Source organism: Rissa tridactyla, chromosome 13, assembly GCF_028500815.1.
Source record: "Rissa tridactyla isolate bRisTri1 chromosome 13, bRisTri1.patW.cur.20221130, whole genome shotgun sequence".
In the NCBI taxonomy this organism is placed as follows: domain Eukaryota; kingdom Metazoa; phylum Chordata; class Aves; order Charadriiformes; family Laridae; genus Rissa; species Rissa tridactyla.
In genome coordinates this window covers 1,418,729-1,445,025 of record NC_071478.1, presented here as the reverse complement: position 1 = coordinate 1,445,025, position 26,297 = coordinate 1,418,729, and the positions used below count along the sequence as shown (strand labels likewise).

The 26,297-nt window shown below is 46.1% G+C and overlaps 1 protein-coding gene across 16 annotated transcripts in view; it reads left to right on the top strand.

The window, feature by feature from the left end:
- Positions 1-26,292, top strand: part of ARVCF (ARVCF delta catenin family member) — a 278,074-nt gene extending 251,782 nt beyond the window's left edge. For all 16 annotated transcript variants that reach the window (XM_054219498.1, XM_054219497.1, XM_054219504.1 and 13 more), the window contains 8 exons: positions 2,504-2,631; positions 3,578-3,728; positions 5,069-5,261; positions 6,415-6,526; positions 7,110-7,200; positions 8,404-8,457; positions 13,708-13,799; positions 17,335-26,292. In XM_054219498.1, the coding sequence (XP_054075473.1) occupies positions 2,504-2,631; positions 3,578-3,728; positions 5,069-5,261; positions 6,415-6,526; positions 7,110-7,200; positions 8,404-8,457; positions 13,708-13,799; positions 17,335-17,340 (827 nt within the window). In that variant the 3' untranslated portion in view covers positions 17,341-26,292. The remainder of the gene's footprint in view (positions 1-2,503; positions 2,632-3,577; positions 3,729-5,068; positions 5,262-6,414; positions 6,527-7,109; positions 7,201-8,403; positions 8,458-13,707; positions 13,800-17,334) is intronic.
- Positions 26,293-26,297: the final 5 nt, after the last annotated feature.

The window sequence follows — 26,297 nt, the reverse complement described above, 5'->3', positions numbered from 1 at the left end:
AACAGTTGCATCCCGTTCAACCACAGGCAAGGCTGAGCTCTCGTACAGAAGCGGTAAATGTTCTGTATGAATATTATCTGTTAATGAACCTGCCTTCATCTCTCTTGCTGATCTGATTTACATTTCAGCGAAGCTTCCTTAAAAGATAACGGTGTCAAAATTCCAGTGAGCTGTCCTAAGAGATTCTTTAAGTATTAGTGTTCAGGAAAGGAATACTGCACGCTTATCAGGCAGCAGTGCTGTTTGCCGGGGCAGGTCTTAGATTGCCAGTTCACCTGGTGAAGTGGCAGAGGAAAAAGGCGATGTCAAGGTCGTATTGGAGTCGGATAATCACGGACTTACTCGAGGAATGGAGAAGAGCGATACAACTGTTCATGCTTCACGTATTAAGTAACGACAGTTTTTCTCAGCATTCAATATAGGGGGCAGCGATCCCAACGCGAGCAGAGGACACTGGAGAAGAGGAAAGCAAGCGATATGGATTGGCAGGATGCCCTCGGGGATTGCCATCTGTCGCGGCTCACACGTATCTGCAGGGTGTCATGTAGCAAGTGGTGGCATTCAAACCTGGGACAGGCACGGAGCGGGTGACTGTCCAGTGGTCAGAGAAGAACGCAGACGAGCTGGGAAGCTGTGGGAAGCTGAGCAGGGAGGGTGTGAGCCCGCACACGGGAGCTCATGGCTCCTCATGCATAGATCACACTTTTGGCATGCAGCAATGGAACCTTGGCGGATGAAGGGTGTTTTCTTGCTCTCAATGGGATAAATAATCCCTGTGTATCCAGGGGGTTAACGTGGCCTGTGTTGACGGGGTAGTGTTATACAAGGCTTAAAGTGCTGAGTTCTGAGATCTTGACTCGCATAGTCCCACAGCAATAACTAATACGAAAAATACGGAGAAACAGATTTGAAATGTAAGGCTTTAATTTCAGAAAGCCTTTAGCAACAGAGAATTTGAAGAAGAAAAGAATTGATAGGATATCTGCTTGATAGGGTAGCGTTGTTCAGTTTTCTTGCTTCTAAATTTGATCTGAGATGTCTGAAATACGATACTCTGGTGTGTGCTGCAAGATGTGGCTGTGAAGGGGCGATTTTGAAGAGAAAGTACTGAAGAGAGGGAGTGATTTGTGTTTGTAAGTTTCCTGTCTTGCTAGTGGAAAAGTTACTTTGAATTATGCTACACTTTTAGGACAGCATTTTGTTATGTGAAAAACATTCTTTTCATGTGTACAAATAAAAAAAAAATAAATTCTTCTGCTGAAAACAAGCTTCACATTTCCTCTTTGCCCAAGCTCATTCACCCCTTTATGCTTTCTTTCATGTAATGTTTTTCTAAAAATCCTTTCGTAAGTAATGTCTGCTGAACTTTATTTTAATCGCAAACACCCCAGGAGCCACCAATCCAGAAATGTCTTCCAGCTGCAGGGCCTGCAGATGAGCCTGTGTTCGCCATAGGTTGCTCGTGCCTCCTGCACTCACCAAAGCACTTCAGGAGATTTAGTTTTTGTTCACGTAGTTTAACAGCACCGTGATCTTTGACATCGTGCGTATCTTGCAAGTGCTTTAACTGGACGCTTGCGTGCTCTTCTCTCACCAGTGCGGTGTGGCGTGCCACGCTTACGGAAGAAAGATAGGTGAAAATGGCTTCAAAGTATGCAACAACGTGGAATGATGAAGTTCTCGCCTAAGGTCTCCGTTTTTAATACGGGTAGATGGATAAATTCTAATCCTTTGGATGAGGAAGTCAAGGCACGGATGGTCCTGTCAGTTACTCCGTGTCACAAAAGGAAATCTGTGTCAGAGCTGGGAATAGTTCTCATTCCTGTCGTGCTTAAACCGCAGAGCTGCTCCGGGGGCTCTGGGGATATTTAGTTAACGTGTGTGTCCGTCGCAGTCTCCCAGTGTGGTACGGGGCTGGTGTATTGCTTCACTTAATGTCTGAACTGGAGTCAGCATTTCTCCCTGCCCCTCCCAACTGGGAATTCTGGTCGCTTTGGCATCTCGCATCTCTCTTTTGTCACCGAGGTGTGAGAAGGGGGTGGCTGATACGGTTGTGTCACTTGCTCTCTTTGGCCCTGTTTGTGTCTGTGAAGGTACTGAGGTAGATTTGAATGGAAACTGGAGTGTAAGGTGAATTTGCAACCTAGTAAAGCCATGCCATGTAAGAATTGTTGCAGACGAAAATTCCCTTGTCACCTTGTTACTGTACTCGGCCTGCTAGGCAGTATGGAGCATAGCACAGATTTCAGAAAGAATTGTCAGCCTGAAGACAAGGGAAGGAACCTTCAGGCCTTCAGGTGAATGTCCCATGCCTGAGTTCCCATGTGCACCGTTTTCAACCACAACCAACAACGTGGTTAAAATGTCCTGGATGTGGCAGAAGCCCTTCTTTCTGTGGCGTAGCTTTCTCTTGGCTGTTCTCATACGTGATTAAATAAAGGTATGTTGTGTGTTTATTCATATATTACCTTCTGCTTCTGTTCTCCTCTTCCCCCCCCTGCAGGCTTTGAATTACTGTACCAGCCAGATGTGGTCCGACTGTACCTCTCCATCCTCACCGAAAGTCAGAACTTCAACACTCTGGAAGCTGCAGCAGGGGCTTTGCAGAATCTCAGTGCTGGCAACTGGACGGTGAGTGCCGTCGTCTTTTTGGTCTCTTGTTTCCTTTGTGTAAGTAAAGAACAAAGCTGTGGCCCGTTACAAGTGCGCTGTTACTTTGTCCATTTACATCTCCTTTAAAAAGGAAGGAGGTGGGAAGTCCAAAGAAACTCCTTCCCTCTTATTTGCCCACTTGAGATGTTCTGCATCTTCTGGACAGATAGTGTCTACACAGTGGAAGTGTCACTGAGATCATGACAATTTAACCAGCAGCAGGTTTTACTACTTAAACCACTTAACCATTGCTTCGTCCATTCAGAAAAGCCTGTTGTTAGATGATTAAGGGTCCTGAATAATTAATTCATTGGATTGTCAGATTGCTTAAGAAACTGCACTCCAAAGTGTCCTCTGCTGTCCTCTCTGAAGTGTCCTCAGCACGAATCGGGCAGTTCTCTCCAAGATACACCCGCTCACTCCTAGAACCACGTGGCAAAGTGGGGCTGATCAGCAGGGTGATGTTCCACAGCTGTATTGAACACAGTTTATTTTAAAAATCAATCATGAAAACAGAATGAAAGCATGAAACTGGAGGTGGGGGAAGATAAGAGATGCTTCGGATGCTTTACTGTTCCTTCCAAATGACCTCTTTTTTTCCTAATCCAGAGGGATGTGTTTTCACGCTGAGGTGTGTACAGAACAGATGCTGATGGATGATGCCCCTTCCTTCTATGTCCGTCCTCTTTCCCCAGCAGCTTGCTAAGCTGTAGGATGGACTTCGACATCCTTTCTTCCTTGGTGCTTGCTGAACTTGAATGATGGGTTAAGTTCCAGATGCATTAGCACACACAACCGAACTAGTCTTTGCAGGGGAAAAAAAAAGAATTGCAGCACTGAAAGAAATGCCAGGGGCAAGGAAAGGGCAGGTATATGAACTCACAATACTTTGTGTTGTTTCTTTTCCCTTGCGTGTTCTGATCAGTGGTCCACGTACATCCGTGCAACAGTGCGGAAGGAGAGAGGCTTACCGGTGCTTGTGGAGCTGCTCCAGTCCGACTCTGACAAGGTTGTGAGGGCTGTGTCGATTGCCCTGAGAAACCTTTCCATGGATCGTCGCAATAAAGATCTTATAGGTATCTTCTGAACTTCTCTAACCAGGCTGGGATCTTGGATGCCCTTGGGAGACCTCACATTTTCTGTCACTTGTGCTGAGGATTCATTTTGTATGCAGTTGCCATCCGCGCTATCTGTAGCCACCAAGTGGAGGGCTGTCACCTCAGAAGGTGTTTCCAGCCCATCCAAACAAGCCATGGTTTGAGAGAGATCTCCAACTCAGGATTAAAAACAGACGTAGATTTTTTCAGGAGGGGGGAGCGTGTGTAGGTGCGCAGAGGACTGGGTGGGTTTCTCGTCTCTTCCTTAGCTCTGGCTGATGTGGCACTTGTGCTCCTCGTCGCACGCAGTGGTTACAGAGACATTGCTCCTTGGGCCTGCTGTTCAGAGCAGGAGTCTTGCCCTTGGCATGCTGAGCAAATCTGGGGAAGCGCAGTGGGCTCTAAAGATACCCCTTTGTGTCACTTCCTCCTTCCCTTCTCCTCCTTTTGTGTGGTAGTCACTTGTAGAAGCTGGACACTAAACAACTTGCTGTTCTTCAAGTTTCCAGCAGTGCTCACCAGCTCCTACCCAAGGGGGTGGATAACCATTCACCTGCCCGTAAGCAGGAATCCTGAAAGATTCAGCTGTGAGTTGAGTTTTCCCTCTAGATGCCTCCATATTTAACCAATGTATTCGTTTAAACTATAACCTTGTCAGGCCAGGAAATATTGGTCACACGTTTAGAGCCATCATCCAAGTTGATCCTCACAAACGGCAAGGTGGGATTCTGCCTTAATACATCAGGTTCTTTTTTTAATAGTTCAGAGGTGTAGCTAGGCAAATGGTACAGACGGACACCTGGGAGCGATAAACTCTGGACCCCTTGTTTTTTCTCCAGTCCTATGCACCGAGAAGGCTAACAGCGCCCAGGAGGAAATACTCTTACCTTTGCTGGGGGAAGGTTAATAAATGCATGGCTGCACACCCTGCCCCAGAAGGCCTATTACAAGGCTCAGTTGAGTAAGCCGTGTGCGTGTATTAGCATGAATATGTGGCATTAGCAGCAGCTACTGGATGCTTTTTGCCTCAGGCATTGCAAAGTATGATAGATGCTGGCTGTAAAATTCTCAATAAAAATGGCTTTTTTTTTTTTCCTCAGTACCTTTTAGCGTTCATGATGAAGGTGTTTGTCTTGGGTATCAACTCTCAATCACCTTGAAATAATAAATGATAAGTGAACTGTTACGGTACAGTCTTGAGGTTCAAAACATGTGCATTATAAAGGTTTTTGACCTGGCAGACACCCTTGAGTTTTATCATTCAGGATGGGAAGCTGAAATGATTATTAGGACTAATGGTATCTCTTTCCCTTATCCAGGCAGTTATGCCATGGGTGAGCTGGTAAGAAATTTGCCCAGCAGGCAGCAGAGATCTGCGAAGAACCTGGAAGAGGATACAGTGGTTGCGGTGCTGAATACCATCCATGAAATCATTACTGACAGCTCGGAAAATGCAAGGTCTCTGATCCAGACACAGGGCATTCAGAAGCTGGTAGCTATCAGCAAGTCAAGGTAAGTGACAGTTGAAAGCAAAAGGCGTAAGAGCTCACTGCAAACATGGAAATGTCACCGTGAACGGCAGCTTTTGCTTTGTGAAAGTATTCGAGCATCCTGACCTTTCAGAGCCTTTAATTTCAGGGCAATTAATACATACGCAGTAAAAACAGTCAGCACCTTTAATAGGTTTACTTGATTTAAAAAACCCAGCATGTTAATTGAGTAGTCACTTCAGTCATGTTAAGACACGCTCTCTCCTTGTCAGGTACATCTTGGCACCACGTACGCCTTTAGCAGACATCATTTGCAGTGAAACCGGGATCTTTATTTTTAGTGTGGGAGGCCATTTTCCTGTGGTAGCATTCTGTTCCTGGAATGCCAGTGATGAAATCTGTTTTGTTTAAGTAAAGTGGTTAATGATGTGCAGTAATCGTTCTGGCCGAAGGGCTGGTGGTGGTAATTTGAAGTGACAAATGTTCACTCTGCAGTTCTGTTGAAAACTGTGCTCTGAGTGCTGTAGAGAAACGTTTGTTCGGTGCAGCCGGTGAGATGTGGTGGGTGTGCTCTCAGCAAAGCGTTGGGAGAGTAGCTGGAGACTTGGTTGGCTCTCGTACTTCATCGTTATGAAATACGAGAGACAACCAAGAATCTCGCCCTGTATTATTTTATAGAGTGTTTTAGTGTACTGACTTATTAAGGAATGAGTAAAATTTCATTTGCTGTTTAAAAATAGCTTATTTTTTGCTGACCCAAACTGCTTTGTAGGGTATTCCAAACCATGAAGCAGCTTCATTGAATTGTGAGGAATATATGTCAGTTGGGGTGAAGGCTTGAAAAGTGGCTTAAACTTAGTTTTTTGTTGTTTTTTCTAAATAAATCCAGGCAGGATGGGTTCTGTTTTTTGTTACGACAGCTACAAGGCAAAAGGGTCACCTGGTGTCAGTGCTTGCCCAGAAATCTGCACAATTTACAACTTTTGGATTTTTTTGGCCAGCAAATACCTATAGATATGAAGTTGTCACTGGATGATTTCACATATCTCCTGTAGCTGATACGTTCCAAGAATGGCTGTACCGAGTACTGGGTATTGTTTTGGTGCAAAGAAGTCAACACAGGAGTAGTCTTACGTTGCTTGATACTTAAGCTCTCCTTTTATCTTGCAAATCAGCCAGTCTCCCAGAGAAACAAAAGCAGCATCTCACGTTCTTCAGATGATCTGGAGCTATAAAGAACTACGAAATGCCCTGCAGAAGGATGGGTGGAACAAATCGCACTTCCAGGTAAAGATGCCGGGTCTTAGACTTCGTTAGGAAATGCCTGAGTGGAAGGTGTCCTGACTTAGTCTGGTAGACTGTGGGCTTTGGTTCTGTTCTAGGTGACAAAAGGGTGTATTTGTGTTCTGTTCAGTCACAGCATCGTGCAAGTACTTGCTGGGTGCGCTTTTCGGTGGTCTGTGAAATGTGGCTTTTTAGGTTTTGGAAGTATGCCACCTCGTGTAGGCCAAATCACTGTGCTTTACTGGGGGAAGAATTGGCATGGCTGGTCTCAGTTGTCTCATTTGAAACATCCCATCTAGCGGCGCGGGGCAGCCACCTCTTCTTGGCCTGCAGCCTCCTCATCTTCCCTTGTGAAAAGGTTGTGCTTCTCTTACAGACTAGCAATGCTGCCATTTTAGGTAACAGGAAAAAAAATCCACTAGCAAATCTGTATGAAAATAAAAACTACTCCCATGCCATATTATCAGCGGAAGCGGGGGCTCAGCAGCATTCCATAATCTCACTCCGTACGGTTGGTTTGGGTTTTTTTTCTTGTCTGGTTTCCCTGAGTGGCAATTTTGTTATTGATGTGGTTTTTGTCTCGTAGTCTGTTTCTGCGGCTCCAAAGGGTTCCAAAGGTACGGCGGGCAGGGCTGGCTACGACGACAGCACTTTGCCTCTGGTGGATAAAAGTCAAGGTTGGTTCTGCTCTTTATCACTTTCGCTGTTGTGCTTTGCTCGCTTGGTTTCTGGATTTGCCACATCTGCGTCATGGTGTGAGGGGGTCAAAATGTATTATTTGTGTGGTGGTTTTTACCGCGCAGTCACAAAATGATCAGCCCTGTTAGCTGGGTATGGATAGTATTCCTCCCCGTGAGAAGTGTACGTTACTGATGATGTTTCCTCAACCTGTATGCAGCGTAATCAGTTCGATCTACCTGGGAGAATTTGGGATAGAAGCGAGTTGGAACTCACTTGTTGTTTAACAATGTTATATATTTATAAATCTCGCCTTCAGCCAGGCAGCGGGCTCGGCCTTACCCCTGCTCGGTTCCGGAGTCTTTTCCTTTCTAAAGAAACGTGCGTGTTGGGGCAGCGCTGCCCCCTCTGTGGCGCAGGTGTCTCCATCGGGGCTGGCTTTATCCCAGCTCTAGCTAAACCTGCCTGGGCTTTTTCCTGAGGCCCGGCACAGCCCCGCTGACGCTGGCCTAGCCCCAGCTTTAATCCGCTGTGATCGCTTTGCCTCTGAACCTCGTTCTAGCTTCTAACACTCAGATGTCAAAATCTCTTTTCAGAAATCTTTACTCTCCTACGGCGGAGTGCGCCGTGTTGCACTTTACCTGGTTTAACTGCAGATCACTGCAAAAACGACAGCCCCACGCTGCCCTGCCTGTTGCCACCTTCCCTGGCTGGGTGAAATCTGGCAGATCGTGCAGACCGGGGGTGCTTTGGGGCAGTTTGCTGATCTGACAATAAACTTCTTGTTTTCTTCGTGGGTTCGCCTTCTGTGGGCTCAGCAGGCTGCTAGCTTGGACTGTGTGCCATGTGGAGCTGCACCCTTTCTTATTTTCTTTCTCTTCTGTACCGGAGAGACCAAAGAGAAGCCTGTCAGTAGCGGTGGGTAGTCCGAAGCAGAACTGTGGCTTCTGTTATCACTTAGAGAGAGGGAGTTGTATATTACAGTGCCAAAGCAGAAACTACAAGGATTACATGTGCTCTCTGGAGAGCTTAAATCAAACTTCCCTTTCTGAATGGATAACAGTTGAATAGTTGGGGTTTTTTACAATAGCCTCTGCATGGAGTACTTCATGGACCTCTCTGGTCCTGTGACTAATTTAAAACTACCGGGTTTTGAGAAAAGCCAATGTAAGTCAAGTGGTTTCAATGTTTCTGTTTTATAGATAACGAGAAGTCTGGGAGTCGTGATATGATACCTATGGATGAACTTGGCCCAGGTAAATTCAGTCATAGATGAAACTCTGTCTCTTTCAATGGAGCACGCTGTCACTCATGGGAAAGTTCAACTATGTCTCTAGGAGATATTATTTTAGATGGATAAAGCTGACATTTAAAAACAGAACATTACCTTACAAAAGATTGGTCGTCATCTTTTTTTTTCCCCTGCCTTTTTTTTCTTTTAAGTACATGTAGGGTGTACACAGCAATTTCTCCACTACTTTAAGCGTATATTGGAGATACCGACACAGCTTCCGTTCTGGTCTCTGGCCCTCGAGGCAGCTGCGTTTCCTAGTGCAGATCTGGAAGTCTGGGGCTTCAGAAGGAAAAAACCAAAGAGCTGAAGATTTACTTCAGTGTAATGCTTGTGTTTAAATCCGTGCTGCCTTTGTTTTCTGTAGGTAACACCAAAAATAAGTTAGCGTAGGATATTCCTGGCGCGGCTTTTCATCTACCGGTATCTACCTGAGCCTGGCTTTTGCTATAGATGGAGAATGGCCACCTGCTGTCAATGCAGTGCTCTGAGATTGATAAACTCCGTACTTTAAGACTTGTAAAGCATTTTTTACTTTACTGAGGTGGATAAAGGCGCTGTGCAGTCTCTTGAGAATTGGCTTTACTTCTTCCGGTGGACGTTATTTTTGTTTAAATACCTATATTAATGCCTCCAAATCAAACAGTTAATATTCTGCTATTTGTGATTGTAGCTGGAAAAAAATAGCAAGTTAGAACCAGGCTGAAAGCCAAGCGTGTTCAGAAGTTAAAATAACAGGTATATATTACCCTTCGTATTCTTAGAAAAATGAGATGCCACCTGCCAGGAATCAACTGTCCATCTGTATTTTGCCGAAGGGAGCACCGAAACATTTGTTCTCGCAATGGAAGAAAATAACTCCAGAGGAGATTGCCTGGCGGGAGAGCCCCGTGCCAGCAGGTGCTGCAGCGTGGGCAGTGCCGAGTGGTTATGGTCTCGGTATTAATTGTTGCCTTATGCTTTCAGGAGTTACTGGTACAGCTCTGAGTACAAAAGGAAATGCAAATTACCAGCATATGTACAACATCAGGCAGATTCTCTGGGCCGTTCTGTTCTCCAGTCTTTTTATCACCATTAGATGAAATCTGTCAAGTTTTCCTGACCCCAGCTCTTGAGTGCTTTTTAACTCCAATATCGCTGTACCTTTGTGCTGTTTCAGAGGTCAACAGGGAAGAGACTAAATCAATTTATCCAGTTTACTGTTCTTAATTCCAAGGAACTGGAATAACAACTCGGTATTCATCTGTTTCCTTCAGGCTCTGCCAAATGCCATATGTTTTTTGTCGTATGGGCATATTTACATGAGGACCTGCTCTAGACTATATTTTCTGATTTTAATTTCATTGTGGACTGTTGTATTCTGGAGGTTTTGTTCTTTTTGCGCTCTGGAGCAAACTGGCAGATAGAAGGAGCAGGACCAACGTGCAATCCTCTGGGTTTGTACCTGCTGTGAGCGATTTGGTCGTGTCCCCACATTCTCCACACCAGCCGACGCTGAGCCTCCAGGAGAGACCGACCTCACTTGTGTTTGCAAAGAAAACGCCTGACAGAGTCCCAGAGAAAGTTGTTCAACATCCCAGCTTATCTTTTTATTTCTTTTTATTGTGGAAAGTCCCGTGCCCTGGTTTCAGTTGTGGGGTTTTTTCCCTTGTTTTCCTCTCTTTCTGACTTCGCTTGCCCTAAGATCTTTCTACTTTATATTTACGGTTCCATCTGCCTCCAGCGTTGTGTTATCCATTTCATTTAATTCAGATGCTTCCAGATTGCGTAGTTATCTTTCTGCTGTACTGCTGTGGTACAGAACTGCAATTGCCTGAAACGCGTTTGCGCGTGCCAGTGCGGAGCTCGGTGAGTTTGTGCCACACACGCCTCTGAGGTCCCCGTCCCTTCAGCCAGGCGCTTCCAGCCCGGAGCGTTCGTCCTGCTCCCCTGCAGCGCACGAGAGTGATTGTTCCGGAGCATCGCCGCCCCTCTGCCGCTCAGCTGCTGCCCCTTTATCAGGGCTCAGCTGTCTCGGTGTGTGGGCCTTTTACTGTTAACCCGTATTGACTCTTTTCCAAGATTGCAAAAAGAAAATTGCTGTTGGTATCTCAGCTTGTTTGCTAATGCTGGGGGGACCATCCTTCTCATTAAAGGAAATTAATTCGCTATCAGTGTGGCTGGGGAGTAGAAAGATACATTCCCTATCAGCTGGCAGCACTAGACCAGCCAGATTCCTGTCTGGAGCAATGGGGGGGCCTGGGTAGAATGTGCATGTCCTGGGAGGTGGAGGAAAACGTGTTATGAGTTACTACGGGATGCAGTAGACAGCCCAGCACAGAGAGAGCTCAGCTCTGTCAGACCTTATCAGCTCCAGACGAGTGGCCCTGCACCGAGTAATCTGAAGATCGTCAATGCTTATTGTCACGGTGCTGCCTGAGGGCGGCTGTGGCCCTGCAGAAGCAGCGGAACCGGGATCTCAGGGCTGTGTGCCAAACGGGGGACTTCTCTAAAACTCTGCCTGTGCCTCAGTTAAACCTACGCTCAGTCAGACGAGCATCTGGGAGCTGAGAATTCTTCAGCGTGGAGACACATAGATCAGATGCCCCTGTCCTACGTGCCCATCTTCAGGCATAAATTCTCCTTCCTCCTCCTCCTCCGTTTGATGGGTCTGGAGGGTTGATCTTTACAAGTTGAGAGCTGTGTGAGGGCAGGGATGGACTGACACTCCGCAGGTCCTGTAACCTGTGACACAATAGCAAAGACAACAAGCAGAAAGTTGAGAGGGGAATAAACAAGCCAAGAATGGGACGTGCCTCTATTGACCGTATCCCTTTTGTCTACACGTTGGGTTGTATTGACTCAGAACAATGCACTTGCGTCTCGGAGCGGTAAGGTCTGCATAGGTCTCCGTTGTGCCACAGAAACAGAGTTAATTCTGATGGCTTTTTAGAATGGAACGTGGGAGAAGCAGTACTTCCTAATTTCTTTGAAGAGCCGTGGTCCTTGGGACACTGAGGTGTTACTTCTCTGATGCAGCCTCTTTCAAGATATTTCTCATTTTGTTAGGGCAAATCATGAACTTCTCTTCTCTCTCTGCTGCTGCTTATCTTGCCAGAGTCATAGCACAGCGTGTGGTTTTAGAACACACGCTCCGTTAGTGCCGATGTGTGCGGCACCGCTGGCGTGCAGACCAGGCCGCCGCGGCTGACAGCGTGAGTTGCAAAATGCGTTGGAACCTAGATATGAAGAATGAAGTTCTCGACCGTCGTTTGTTGTTAGATTACTGCCACTGTGCAAAAGCTGGGTCCTCCTGTTGCTGCTGTCCTGGCTAAGCATGCTTTTTATTGTTATTTTTCACTAGTGTTAAAGACCTGTTGTGCTTTTAATCTTTTGTGATTACAGTCCTTACTTCTGACCTTGCTCCCTGGGAAGTCTCACAGCTGCCATACTTCACTTAGCTGTTGCTTTCTGGGGGTAGGTTAAAGGTTTCCCTTGTACCTTGGCAATTCATTTAAAAAATATTTGTGGATCACCCGGGATGATGGCCCTACAAAAATGCAAAGTGATCCGTTACACCATTGTGAGTGCAATTAATACTAATTTGTAAAAATCTACTGCTCAGTTGTTTTGAGTGATTTTTTTTTTTTGGAGAGTCAGCGTGTTTCCATCATTTAAAGACATATCTACGTGAACTATTTACTCCTAAATAAATGATGAATCTTTATATTAGGGTATGACTTAGTAGCAGTATTCATGCCTGTCATTTGAAAGAGAATTATTGGTCACGCGTTCCTGCCCAGGCGCTGGCTGCGTAGCTGGGTGCAGCTGGGAGGCTTTAGGTTTTTCCCTTTGTTCGAAAGGAATAGCCAAGAATGTTAGGCATCTTCATTGTCAACAAGTAATTGTAAGTAAAGCTCTGCATAGCAGTTGTTTTCATGCTTTGAGATCTGTGTACCGCATGTATAACTCCAAAATTCTTCAGTTAGTTTTGGGCAGCGTGGGTACATAATCTGCCACTACCCATGATGTCATAAATACACGCCACTCCAGCGGCTGGGTGCCGGTCTGTGTGCGCTTTGAGCCATGAGGTGCCCACGGCAGCCCTTCCCCGGGCAGCCTGGCTGTGGGCAGCATCTGCGTCGCTCAGGGCTCCGCTCCGCGGCTGCGCCGGGTACGAGTCGCTCCACCCGCGTCGGGTGGGCAGACAGTGCCCCTTCCTGCCATGGGAGGGAACCCCACAGAAAACATGACTTATTTATATTAATGACCTGTTGCAGGCGAGTAATAAACCGAGAAGAGTATTTTGGTAGTTTATTTAAAACCTTTTTGTGGTATTCTAAGAACCCGGTTTGTCAGGACATGAAAACATTAATGATTGCTCAGTTACATAGGGGAAAACAAAAGCCTACGGGGAGCTATAAATTTGAGTGTCATTTACTCCAGATCACAGTGCTGTCAGAGCAGAGCAGGAGAGGATCTATTTGTCACTGGTAATGAGGGAAATTTGGTGCATCAGGAAAATAAATTGAGATTTGCATTGGCTGACAATGATTCAAAGCAAAGGTTCTGAAATAATTAGAGCCATTTCTTTATAAAACCCTCTCACACTTTTCTTCCTTGCGTTCATTACGCTTTCGTATTGTTTCTTAGTTGTCGGGAGAAAAAACACCGAGAGGTGCTACTTCCTGACGGCAGGCAGCCCGAGACAGCAGGGTTTGCATCAAGATCTCGTCAACCCGCCAGGCCCTTTTTCTCAGTGCTCTGAAAGGGACTCTTCCAAATTAGTCATGTCCCGCTAGTCGTCAGGCTGAGGAAGAGTGGGAACATGCTGCAGAGCATTCAGAGAACGAACACGGCCAATTAATCCGGCTGCTAAGCGAGGAGCACGGGCTTTGGGCTGAGTTTGGAGCTCATTAGCCACAGGGCGCGAGATGACAACTTGCTGCTTTCCTTGGGCACGCTGAAAACTGCAGCAGGCTGGGAGGCAAACAGTGCCACTCGCTAATGAGTGCCAGCAGCAGGCAGGGATAGAAAAAGAGGGCTTTTCTGTTTTGTTTTAAGCTGGTAAAAATGAAAATTCAGAGCTGGGGCGCGTGTGAAGAGTAGGCTGCCAGCATCTTTGGGTTGTGATGGTTTATTTTATTTTCCTGTTTCTTTGCTGAAGAATTCTGCTAGCAGCAGCTCGGGGTCTGCTCTTATTTGTGCTTCTGACTGTCGTGTTATTTCTCCTCAGATGGGTACTCCACCATCGATCACCGGGACAAGGAGCGCAAGTACAAGACCAGTGATAACACAGGGGATGCCTCGGAGAAAGAACCTTTAAAAGTGAGCTTCCCCTTACTGCTGAACGCTCGTTAGTGCCGTTAAAAGAAAGGAAGCCTGGTGTCCTCAGCAAGAAATAGAGGGCAGTTACTCACCAGAGGGCTGTAAAGGGCTGGTGTGGTTTGTTTGGTTTTTTTAATTTTAGATAAAGGCACCAGACTTAGCGCTTGGCTAACTAGAAATAAAAACAAAGTGCTGCTTTCCGGTGCAGGAGCAAATGCAGGCGATCACTGTATTCTTGTAAATAGATGAGGTTGTAAAAATAGAAAGCGTTTGTTCTGTCGCCCTCGTCCAGGCAGCGTTCCCTGGCCCTGGTGTGTGAGTGTGCTCGGGCTTTGTTCCGAGGGCAGTCACCCAGACCCACGCTGCTCTGTCGCCTTCCGCAGGGGAAGCCGGTGGGAGCTCCTGTGTCTGTGCCGCAGGGGGAGCAGCGTTCGCTCCCCAGCGCTCATCCACGGGCCTGGCGGTGGGCGTGGGCCATGGAGATGGAGAGAGACCCGCGCGTAGTTATGTGCGTGCCTTCCGAAAACAAATTTAGACAACTTTAGAATTAAAAAAAAAAAAAAAAAAAAAAATGCAACTTCACAAAGCTTTCTGTATCGTGAGTTGTGTGCATATGTGGCTTTGTAGGCTGTGTGCAATTTCTGTTGCATCGCTACGCCTTTTCAGCAGACCTTTTTAGAAGTTGCGTAATGCTGTGGCCGTCAGTTCTCTCTGGCCTCAAAACAAGCTTGTGTTTTCCCTGGGGGAAGTAATTTCGAGGAGGAAGAGGAGGATTCAATGAAACAAGTCAGTGGTAGGAGACACTATTGTTAGTCTGCAGAAGGCTGTCCTTAATAACCTGCAGCACACTGTTGATAATATCAGAAAATCCAGGTAATTCATGTCTAGTGGAAACAATTAAACTTCGGTCAACTGAAAGGGAAACTCACGATTATTGAACAAGGGAAAGAAAAATGTGATTTGGAGAAAAACATTTCCATAGATGATGAATTAGGAAGGTGTCCTGCTGCACCATCTGCCTGTGTTAACTCACTGGTCGCGGGTTCCCTGCTGCGTCCTGCCTGTCCGCGAGGTCGTAGCCCGGAGAATGGCCTCGGTCCAGCTGGACAGTTTTTAAGCACGGATCACTCTTCAGTGTGCCGGTTCTGGGCCTGGCTGCACCCTGCTGGAGGCTGCCCGGTTGGACTTTTTGGGAGATGTTGTTGTGCTCCTTCATTTGTTTTTGGAACTGATGAAACTGAGCCGATGACTCAAGTCGGACAGTGTGCGCCCCTGCTCCGGTGCGGCAAGAGATGGCTCTGCTTGAACCAGGGTCAACGAAATAAACCTCCCAGTTCCCTCATCTTGGTTCTAATGTGTTTTTCAGTGGGAATGCATGCACTAAGTGACATGAGAATGTTGATCAATAGGAGCTTGACAGAAAATGTCTTTCTAAGGGAAATAGGCTAAGGCAGGAAAATTAACAAATACTTGTTATTTTTGCCACTCAAAATTCATTAAAGTGGTCTGACACATCCCTCAAAATCACATCAAGCAGTGTCTGTATGTCTGAAGTGAAACACAACCCAGAGTTCAGTGAGTAGCTGCTCTGCTCTCATGAGAAAAAGAGAAGCAGCGTTTCACCTCGCCAGTGCCTGTCCCGTGGTCTGTGCTGCCTCTCGGCCTTACGGACGGGGTGACCTGAACTCAGCCCGTCGTCGCCCTCGGAGCCTGCGCTGCCGTGCCCTGCCTTGGGCAGAGCTCCTCTGCCCGTGCTGCGGAACAGAACCACGTCTGTGGGGGCCTCTGCCTCGTGAAGGGCGCGACGGCCGGGGCTCTGGGGCTCCGGAGGGCAGAGCTGTGAATAATGGTGGCAGGGAAGCGTTGCGGATTTGGGTGCTGCAGGTGCTCTTGTCAGTATTGTGCCTTTGCTGATCTTGTTTCTTTCTCTACCACTAATTTTCCCTTGTGCTCCTTTAAGCTGACTTGTTTGGTGGTTTTGTTTGATTAATCCGCTCTGTTTTGCCTTTAACTCCTCACCCTGTGCTGCAGAATGACACAAATAGGAAAAACATTAACAGGAGTAACAGGGCTTCGGTGAATCTGGTGGATGCCCGTGACATTAAACCCCAGCCTGTTGACTCTTGGGTCTAATTTGCATGCATGGTAGGTCCTTTTAATGGTAATTGGTGCTAGTGATTAACTTGTCTCGTGCATGATCTGTATCGCTGTGGAACCTCTTCAAGGCTAACTGCTAACTGGGTCCTTTCAGGCAAATGAAAATGCATTTGAAAAAAAAGTGGTGTTTGTATTATTCAGTGTATCTTTAATGAAATGTAATCAAACACCACTGTTTGATTAAAAAATAACCTGTCAAATAACCAGACAGAAAATTAATATTGTGAATGATGGGTTGTCAGCTGCAATGTGAAAGATTTCTGCTGTTAGGCCATGGGAATGAATTTGAAGAGTATGTTCCTGCTTCCAAACATTTTTTTTTTCCCCTCTTTGCTCATTATAAGGATTAGCCTGAGACTTAAGGAAAAGCATATCCTTGACTATTTACGGGTGTCCCCTGAGGTTCCCAGGAATTAGGCAGCCCTGCCCATCTGCAGGAAAGCTGCTGGCTGGACGCGAGTTGCTTTGCCCGGCAAGATGATCTTGATTACACAATAAACATTGACCCACAACTCCCACATCTCGATTCCTTTTTGTTTTTTTTTCCTGTCACTAAAGAAAGGCGCCTTTTTGTCGCTTTCTAGTTCTCTGCCTTCGCCACGTGCCAAGTTCCTCAGTAATGTCACCGGCCTTTCTTTGCTCCTGCCACTGCCAATGTGTCTCCTGCTGTCTTGGTAGACGGCCTGTGCTCCCGTGGGACGCTGCCGTGGGAACAGCAGGTTTCGTGCCGCTGGCTGTGACTGAAGGAAAATCTTCGTGACTGTTGTGAAGGCACTGGGCAACTTTCCCGTCAGAGTGGACAATAGGCCTTTAAGGCCCAAATTCCAAAACATCATTCACTCCCATAATTCCACATGGAAAACACTCACATTAGTGGGAGAGAAAACTCCTGTATGTTACTGGGTGGGGGTGGGTGATTATTTTTTTTCCCCCCTCCTCCTTCATTTAAGAGTCTAGGATAACAGCTAAGTGCGTACAGATTGTTTCTGTCCCTGGATGGAAGCCGGTGCCCGGAGCAGCCGTGGCAGGGCCGGTGCCCGTACGGAGCAGCCCCATCTCCCTTGGCTTCCCGCCAGGGGCCAGCACCGCGCGGTCCCAGCCCAAGGCCGGGATAAATGGATGTGTGGTGCCCGTATGCTTCACTCCTGCACTCTTCCTCTGGGCAGTGAGGGCTTACAGGTGGGGTGCAGGCTTTGAAAAACGCAGTCTGTGCCCGATTTCTCCCAGGCATGCCCGATTTCTCCCAGGCATGCCCTTCCGGCAGCCCATCTCTTGGGGATAGGTTGGCGAGTCCAGTCACTGTCCTGCCACTGGGTGACGGAGATCACCGAGGTCGTGTTACCTGCTGGTATTAATCAGTTTTGACTTTATTTTGCAGGGCTAGAGTCCAACCACATTTTTTTTAATTGAGGGGGAGAAACAAACATTGAATCGACACAGAGGATCTCATCAGTCACCACTGCCATTCGGATTTGGAGGGCGCTGCATCACTGACCAGGCTGCAGATTCCCGGAGGCTGTGGGGAGACACCACCACCGACTGCCGTTGCCCGCCCAGAGCACCATGCCTTACAGCCGACACTTTGCTTCGTAACCCGGTTACATCCCGCAGAAACAGCCCCCACCTCCCCCTCCCTCCTACTCCTGCAAGAAGGAAGCCAGCGAGCACGGAGGGGACCCACGCTTCCAGCTGCTGGCTGCGTTCTTGGGTGACTCTTAGGTGTGGATGGTGCCAGGTCTGAGAAGCGAAGGTGGTGTGGCCGCAAAGGCGACAGCTTCACAAGGGAAAGAGAAACTGCCGAGTATTTGAAGTAATATCGTAGGTGTAGCCGTGAAGATAATAGCACTTTTCTGGTTTGGGGCTCATTGTTTGGTTTTTTTTTTGTTTGTTTGTTTTGTTTTGGGGGATTTCTTTTGAACTGTGAATCTAACATTTTTTAAAGGCTTTTTGAAACACATTTAGGTTTTCTTTATTATTTCCACAGAAAGTGCAGGAATGTTGAGTGGGTTTATTGGATTTCAATGAAGGGAGAAAATGCAGAACAAAAACTATTAAACGCTGGTCAAATGAACTGGAGAGTGGATGACGATTGATGCAAGCTGTATAATCTGCTTTTAGAGTGAGCTATATCAATCACAGTGCTATATTATCATTATAATCTGGTGTACAATACTTCTGCCTTTTGAATTCTGTAATGGCTCTGTTTTTATTTCCACATACTGAAAAGCAGTTGACTGAAGGTTTCAGTGTCCCTGGCTCAGAAATCTATGCTGAGAAATGGAGTTGTCTGGCTCTTCATTTTCTTGTTCTCAGAGATTGCAATAAGGAGCTTTTACATTTTAGATGCACCAGTGTCGCATTGGTGATGATTAACAATTTTGTTTGCCATAGCTGTTAACACATTGGAAGAAAATAGGAGCTTTTTTGTAGGATGTCTTATTTTAAACACGCTATAAATTTTAGGTGGGTCTGTCACTTATATTTCATGGTAAATTTACCACTGCTGGATCCATGTTTGCTTTGGGCGATAGATCCTGATGAAAAATGCCACAAAGGGAACTGGTTTGGCATTTTCTAAATCATCATCATGATTTCTGCGTTCCTTTGGTTTTGTTTTGAGATTACATATTTCGTTTGGTGTGAAGATCTCCCACGTGCATCGGTTCTCCTCTAAGATGCCAAGGCCTGCTTTGTGTAAGGGGGAGTTTTTACCTCACGAGAACGTGCTCTGCGTGTACGGTGTCCGGTAACGCCGGGCACAGAATGGCTTCAGATCACTGACTTTCTCCAGGCATTGGTGACACGAGGGCAGCAGATGAGAATAGGAAGCAAATGTCTCACTAGTAGCATCAGAGGACTTTTGCTGATTTTATTTGATTGCCACATGTAGTTTTAAACAAGCTCCTAAAAACGGTGTGACTGGAAAGCACATTTTTGAAGCTAGCAAACATCATTTGCGGTTTTCAGTGCCTGCCGTTTCCTTTGTAATTAAAAAGGAGAAATATCAACAACCTCACCTCCCCCAAAATATTACTGTAATAGTAAACATCTACAATTTTTGTAAAAAAAATTTAAAAACTTTAAAAAAAAAAGCAAGTACCAAGAGCTTTGTATCTTCTTGAGTATATTGAAAATTTGACATGAATACATATATATAAATAAATAAAAAAAATCTATATATCTATATATATATATTGTTGTGCAGAGGATAGGTTAACAAAACCATGTAAAGTAGTTTGCAGGAGAGGGAAGCATTTGTTGATTCAGGGAAAAAGACTGATGCCAGAAGCTGTCAGTGATTTGGATGATCCATGTGCTCCTTCGCACCCTCCCGTTCTGACCCTCATCTTCCACGAACGCTGCAGCGGTCGCTTCTGCATCCCGCGGAAGGTGAAGTTGCTTGGAGCAAACTAAGATAGCAAAGATCTGTGGGTTTCGCCTGCATGAGAGTCCTGTTGGGCCAAAGATGCTCAGTGGATCAAGGGAAGCAAAGCGATAGATCTGTGATTCTCTGCATTTGTGTCGGGGCGGTGTCTCTGTGTGTGGACATAAAGTGTGGCGATGAAACCAGATCCATAGTCTGACTGTATATTCTATCAATGGTGCTCTTTTCATACTTGTTCTGCCAATACGCGGAGACCCTTTTAACCAAGCTACACAGAAGAGTTTTATATCACTTTTGGTTATGTACTTGGTGTATTCTTTTTGTATATGAAAGGATTTTTTTAAAAACGTTCAGTAATTAGCAATGGAACCTGCTTTGTAGCTGATTAGAACAGTGTAAGAGAAGGGCCGTGCTGTCAGTCTGTCCCTGATCTACTTCAAACCACATATTTACCAAAGGAGTCTGAGCAAAAGTTCACTTAAAATAAAGACCTGACTGTTGAAAGGAGTCTCTGCTAAGACTTTGTGATTTAGTTACTGTACAGGTATCTCAAAGCCAGTAAGAGGTTAACAGAGAAAACTGCAGGAAGGGGGAAGTGAAGTGAGTAGGGGCCAATTATGTCCATGACCTGCTGTCCCAGGCACCCGGTGGCTCCCCGTGGGGCACCACAGGGACACTCGAAACCTGGGCTGGAATCGGCTTTGGCCTCTGTCATTAGTGGGCTGGCAACACTGAGGAGTGTTTGAGGAGCAAATTCAGACTCTGTCCCTCTTTCCCCCAAAAGTCCGTTTTGTATTTACGCTGCATCCTGTGATAAGGGGCCTCCCGGGCAGGTTGGACGCGTTGGCTGCCCAGGGCCGGTGTAGAAAACTCTTCTTTGTTTTCCTGGGGGTAAGTGTTTGTGGCAGCCAGCGTAGGTGTGAGCTGACAACGTGGTTTATTGCTAAAGACAAGCAAAAGGTGGTATATCAAGAAGTCAAATACCAAGTCCATGTGCCAAGACTTCCCCTGGGATTCGCACGTCTTACCCCGGCCCTTCCCATGCCTTACAGTAACGAGGAATTCCCGAGTATGTAGCAATAACCCATCATTTACATTACTGTGGCTTTTTCTTCTCACCAAACTGTTGTTTGGATGCTGAGGAAGGAAAATGGATTGGAGGTGATTTGCATGTGAGACTATTGCCTTGTAGTATCAGCCCACCAGCTGAAGTCCAAAGCAAGATACTTTGAACCAGGTCTGGTGATTTAGTGTCCTTTTACCTGTGGCCACGAGCGCGCTGGTGGGACGTGTGCCCACGCCTGCCCTTACCTCGCCCCTCGTTGGCGCAAGCGTGACCGGCTGCTCGAGCTCTTCTGGGATGTGTGGGTGGATGAACCTGTAATTGTTGTATTTTGGCAGCAGGGACTGTATGTAAGGAAGGGAAAGCGGCAGTGTGTGTGACTAAAGCTGCAGTAGGTCTGGAGTCTCCTGCTCAAAGGCAGGCAGCGTTTTTTAGGGCTCAGGTATGTGACCTCCTCTTTTTCCGTTGGCTCTGCTGTGAGAACTGGAGGGAGTCTGCCTGCTATGGGCTGGGGTAGAAGAGATTTCTACCTGCCAAAGTTCTAATGGGAAGGATGGCTGTGGAAGGAAGCGATGGTGTTGCAAGGCTCCTGCTAAAGAGGAGGAAGTTTGATGGCCCAGTGAGGGCTGAGATAACACAGGGGAGAGGGAGACTTCTGATGGCAAGCAGTTACTGCAGAACTTCATTCCCAGGGAGGTGGCTTGCACGTCTCCTGAGCATCTTCACTAAGCTGTGGAGGCGTAAAAAAACTGTGTGTCAAAACTCCCCTGGAGAAACATCAAGTTTGCCTCTTGAGTGTGTGAGCAATTGTTCTTGTGCTTACAGCTCCCCAGGTTGGTCTGTCTGTCTGCAGAATCCGAGGAGGAGAGTGGAAGGGCAAGGCTTTTGGTTTCTGTCTTAGAATTAAGTAGCAGTTTAGCCACAAGTCTGACTTGACAACTCAAGGTGTGTCGCCAGCTTGAAATGCTCCCCAGTGAACAGCTTGGGCAGCCGTAGCTCCTGGTCTTCAGTGTCTTCTGGGCAGAACAACTGCCAGTGTTCACTGCAAACCTTGTCTCTGTTGCCAAGTCATCACAAAGGGACTGAGTTGGGGGCTAGGAACTGGCTTGCCGAAATGACATGTGGTGGTACGTTTGTTACAGCAGATGAGCAAGTTCTCAAGTTCTTGCCAGTTCTGAGGAGGAGTTTTCAGTGACGCTTTCTAGCGTGCGAGGCTTATCCTGGGCAAAGCAGTTTTCACTCCTAGAGCAGTTCCATGAGCTCGAAGGTGGTGAGTTACCTTCTGTTACTTGCCTTAACGTTGAGCACGTGGGCTCAGCTGCCCGTGAGAGGCACATCTTCAACCCTTGGGGGAAGCAAAGCTTCAGAAGCCAAATGGGCACATTTGAGTGGTTATCGCCTCTTCTGCGGCCCGCCCACCCGCTCATGGAAACCGTAGTGTGCCAATACCTTCAGCCAGCGGTTCCAGGCTGCTGGGGCGGAGTCGTGCTCTCACAGTTCTTGAAGGTGTTTATATAGGCATAGTTTCTTGCAAAATTTCTTTGTTTTGATGTCCCTAAAATCTGGTGTTTCCTTATCTGCGACAGATAAATTCTCTGATTTATTGGTACAAAAACTAATCTAGTGCATTTAAGGGGGAAGGTATTGTGAACGCTTTTTTTTTTTCCTGTCTTAAGTTTTACATTAGGGTAGGATGTTCTGAAGTCCAAGGTGAGGAGGAAGATAGCGCAGATACTACAAGGCCTGCCAATCTGGCTCTTACTGTTCAGAGAAACAAAATAACTAGACTAAGAAGCTTACTGGTAATTAGTAGCTAATGTGTTTGTAACTATCATGTGCCTTAAAATTTTCATGGTAGGAGAATAAAAAAAAATCAACAATGTGTTTTCTGTAATACTGCTCAACATTCTCTCTGTAGTTTAGACTGGTGGGATTTTGCATTGTATTTACACTGTACTATAAACTGAAACACTTGGAATGGTTTGATTTTACAAGTATGGAGAGGAAAAAAAAAAAAAAAGGTGGATTATGCTTTTCATAGAACAAATGTTACCGTGACAGAATGTATTATTATTATAGGATCTTTCCATAATGCAGACAAGTAGAATGCTTGTTAGAAACCAGGTATGTAGGATAACAATTTGGTGTGTTTTCAATAAACCATGCCTGGAAAGAATACATGTGCCATTGGTTATCTTTTCGTTATGTCAGGTACCTCAAATATTCTTTGGCCTTGCAACAGCAGTTTTCTGTGGCCGGGGATTATTCAGCCCTAGCTTGGGTCAGGGCTCTGTGTGTTGGTAGAAGGTCGGTGGTAATAAGGGCAATTGGAATAGCCTTCAGACGAGTGTAGCTGAACGGTTCTGATTCCTCGCCGTATGCTGGAGTTGGAGCACAAAGTCCTGTGGGGACCCTGGACTGTAGATCATGGGTTTTTTTTCCCTTTTTAATATACAAGCCTATTTCTGTGGGACAGACATCTGCATCGCTGTTCAACGGCCTCCACGTTTGGAACCACAGGCTTAACTTGCAGATGGCTTTTCCATTTGGGAACTTATTGACCTTTCCCAATTTAGTCATAAGATCCATGTGACTTTACAAAGATTTCACGTTTCTGAAATGTGTGCAAGTATTCTCCTAAGTGTGTAAGAATAACAGAAAATCTTTCAGTTTATTGTAGCGACGTATGAGGCTTTGTTGACATGAGAAATTGTTATTTTGGGTATGCTCTAAATAATTTACATTTGTTGCTGTGTGGGGGAGAAAAATCCCGATACTGAAAAGTCACCTGTGTATTTCAAGCACCAGCCAGTTGCCGACAGATCTCAGTTCTCTTGCGGAGTGCCTCTCCCCGGCACGTTCATCTGGGTTGGTAAGATCAGTAGGGCGACCGATGCACCTAAACACATCACACTTACTGCCACCAGGCCTTCATGGAGCGTGACAAAACCCAGTCAGTCTTGGCACAAGTGTTCTGTGAGGCGTTGCAGATAGAGCGGAGGTCACGTTTTTTGAGTGAAAGGCTGATGAATCACTGCCAGTAACAGAGTTTGCCATATGTTAATGCCTGATCGTACCGCTCACAGCACTGTAAGGTTCCATTTACTCGCCAATGCTTGCAAACAGCACTTGGAAGGTCATCTTCAGCTTGCATTCCCTCCTTATTTCAGGTGTCCTGAATGCAGCCCCAGGAGTTTTGTAAAATTGTCTCCAGATTCTGTTCTGGCAGCTAGAGGATCTAGTTTCACAAGTGCTATGGTAAGACAGGGGCTCCTGGGCTTAGCATCTTGCTCCCAGGTATCATTGGTGTTCCACTGCAGTGGGGAATCTGATTTTTCCTTTGCGGATGCACTAATACGGCAAGGAATAGCAGATGCTGTAGGTAAGGTACTGAACTGAAACAAATATGTTGTTTCTACAGCTGACCTTTATAGCTGTCAAACTGATTTCATTTCCAGCTTATCACAGGTTGGGCAAATGGAAGCAGTGAGTCCTGCAGGTGAAAGGTTAACCTGGTAACAACGGGCCAGAAATATCGCAGCCCTCATCTCTTTCAGGTTTCAGCAGTGTCTCGGGGGAATGTTCTGTCCTCGTGGGTCTCTTCCCCGGTGTCTTGCTGTGAAGGTCTCTGCCACTGCAGCACGGCAATGGCAGAATCTCATTCTGGTACAAGCTGACAGGGGACTTTTTACAATGGGAGCTTTTTTCATAATGGGACCATTAACTGAGCTGTAGAGACAGAGGCAAAGACTAAACTCTTTTACTATGTTTAATGTGCGTGCACAGCAAGTATAGGTAGTTATTATTCATAAGATAGCTCATAATTGATTCCTGATTGACCGCTCAACCCAGTAAGCACACATCACTGCCCTGGTGCTGTCGCCGTCGGTGGGAGGGTTGAGAGCTCAGCTGGGATCTCCTTTGTGCTCTTGTAGAGGTTTCTGCATGTTCTCTGTGCTGCACCTAACGCTTGGCTGGGGAATCAAAATTCTTCAGTGGGGTGCTTTTCTTTTCCTCATACCAATGGGAGGAAGCAGTAGCTCCTGAACAAACGCAAGACTGCTGTTGGCTCTGATGAGTCATTTCTGCTGTGAGGATTGCTACATGGGTGCTGTTATGCTCAATTTGGTATTAAATTAGGAAGCAAAAGGGACTAGTGCTGGGTTTGACTTCCTCAAATCCTCCTCCTCTCTTGTACGCTGATTTAAAGGATCAGGTCAATATTTTGAAAGACAAACATCATGTCCCTTTGAGGTAACAGAGAGGCCCTGGCAGAAACCAGACCCCTCTTTGGCGTGTTGCTGAATCAAGAAGACAACCTAGAGAGTAGCTGTCATTTGGAGACTAGATCTCAACGGGGCGGTACTTGGTGGGATCAACCATTTGTGACAGGAGTTGTGAGAACTGGCTGAAAGCTGCATGTCATTTCAGGGGAGCTCTTTCCATTGGGAGCTTTCTCTCAGGGGTACGCGCTTTACCGCTTTAAACAGGTGCTTCCAGATGCGCAGTTCCATAGCTGCCTCGGGCAAGAATAGGTTCTGTCTTCTAATTGGAATAGGTTGATGTTGCAGTAACACTTAGTAGGTTTTTAGACTATATTTGAATTAGAAGACCCATTGTCTACCTTTTGCTTCTCCCAGAATTCAAAGCATGACTTTATTTTGAAAAGTAAATCTTCTCCCTGGGAGATTTCACACTTCCGTGTCAGCGACTCCAGATTGCATTTGCTTAACTGACCAAAAGCCTTTTTTCTAATTGTCAGTCAGGCAAAGAGTCAGGCTTTTTCCTTTTCATCCCTTGCCACCGATAATTAAGAGCATTTCAGAAGTGCGGTCAGGTGGAAAAAATTTTCTTGTGTATGGAATTCTGTATTTATTTTTACAATTTGCTGTATGGGAGATTCTGTCTAATGAATTAAAATACCTTTTTTATACTAACAGGTGGCTGTTATATTTGCAGGTATATTACACATGCATTATTGACTAATGCATCTTCTGAAATATCCATGCTAACTCTACAGGTTCCTTCCTTCCCTAATTATCCTGACAGTCTCTCGAATGGTAATTTTGGCTGTTAACTAGCAGTAGGAATGTATTTTTCTGATCCTTTCTTGTAAAGTGCAGAAGAGTCTACCTGATTACTCTCACGCATCCTTCAGCATGTATCTGAGACTTTGGTCTGTTTATCAGGATGTGTTACGGGCCCTGCTATGGCAGGAGTGTCTGCTGAGGTGCAGAGGTGCTTAAAGCTGGAAACAAAAGAGGATTCTTTGGAGTCATGACTTTAGGTGTACAGAAAAAATTTCTGGTAAGCTGTATGTATCCAGATTTTCCAGTGTGCTCTAGAAACACACGTATGCCAGTAAATGGGTTTGAAGATTATTTTCTTTTGCAAATTTTGCAAAAATTGCTCGGAATCACCTGGAGGACTTTGTCCCAGTGACTTTGAGTTGAGCCTGAATACCAAGAGGACATGCTGCTAAGCAAGCTTATGGAATAAATCATTGACTTACTCAGTGTGAGATGTGTTAGAACTCAGGGTCTGCCCCTACGCAAAACAGCATGATGGAGTCACAAGGGGCTGCTTCTGTGTAATCTGATCCAGTATAGTAATCTTTGGTCTTTCTCAATGTGACAGAGTTTAAATTGTTAAAGAAACTCTGACAATGTTGCCTTCTATCCCTGTGACACCCGCGCATTACAAGCTGGCGGGGTCACCATGGTTCGCTTTCTCCATTTCTGAACTGACTGTCACCATCGCCTGCTCTAGTTTTCTTTTACGCCGTGGGGCAGTTCTCTGCTGCGCTCGTTATGGGTGTCCTGCAGGTGGATGTTCTGTAGCACACAGGCCAGGGTAGATACCACTGCAGTAAGGTGGGCTATAAAAGGAAGAA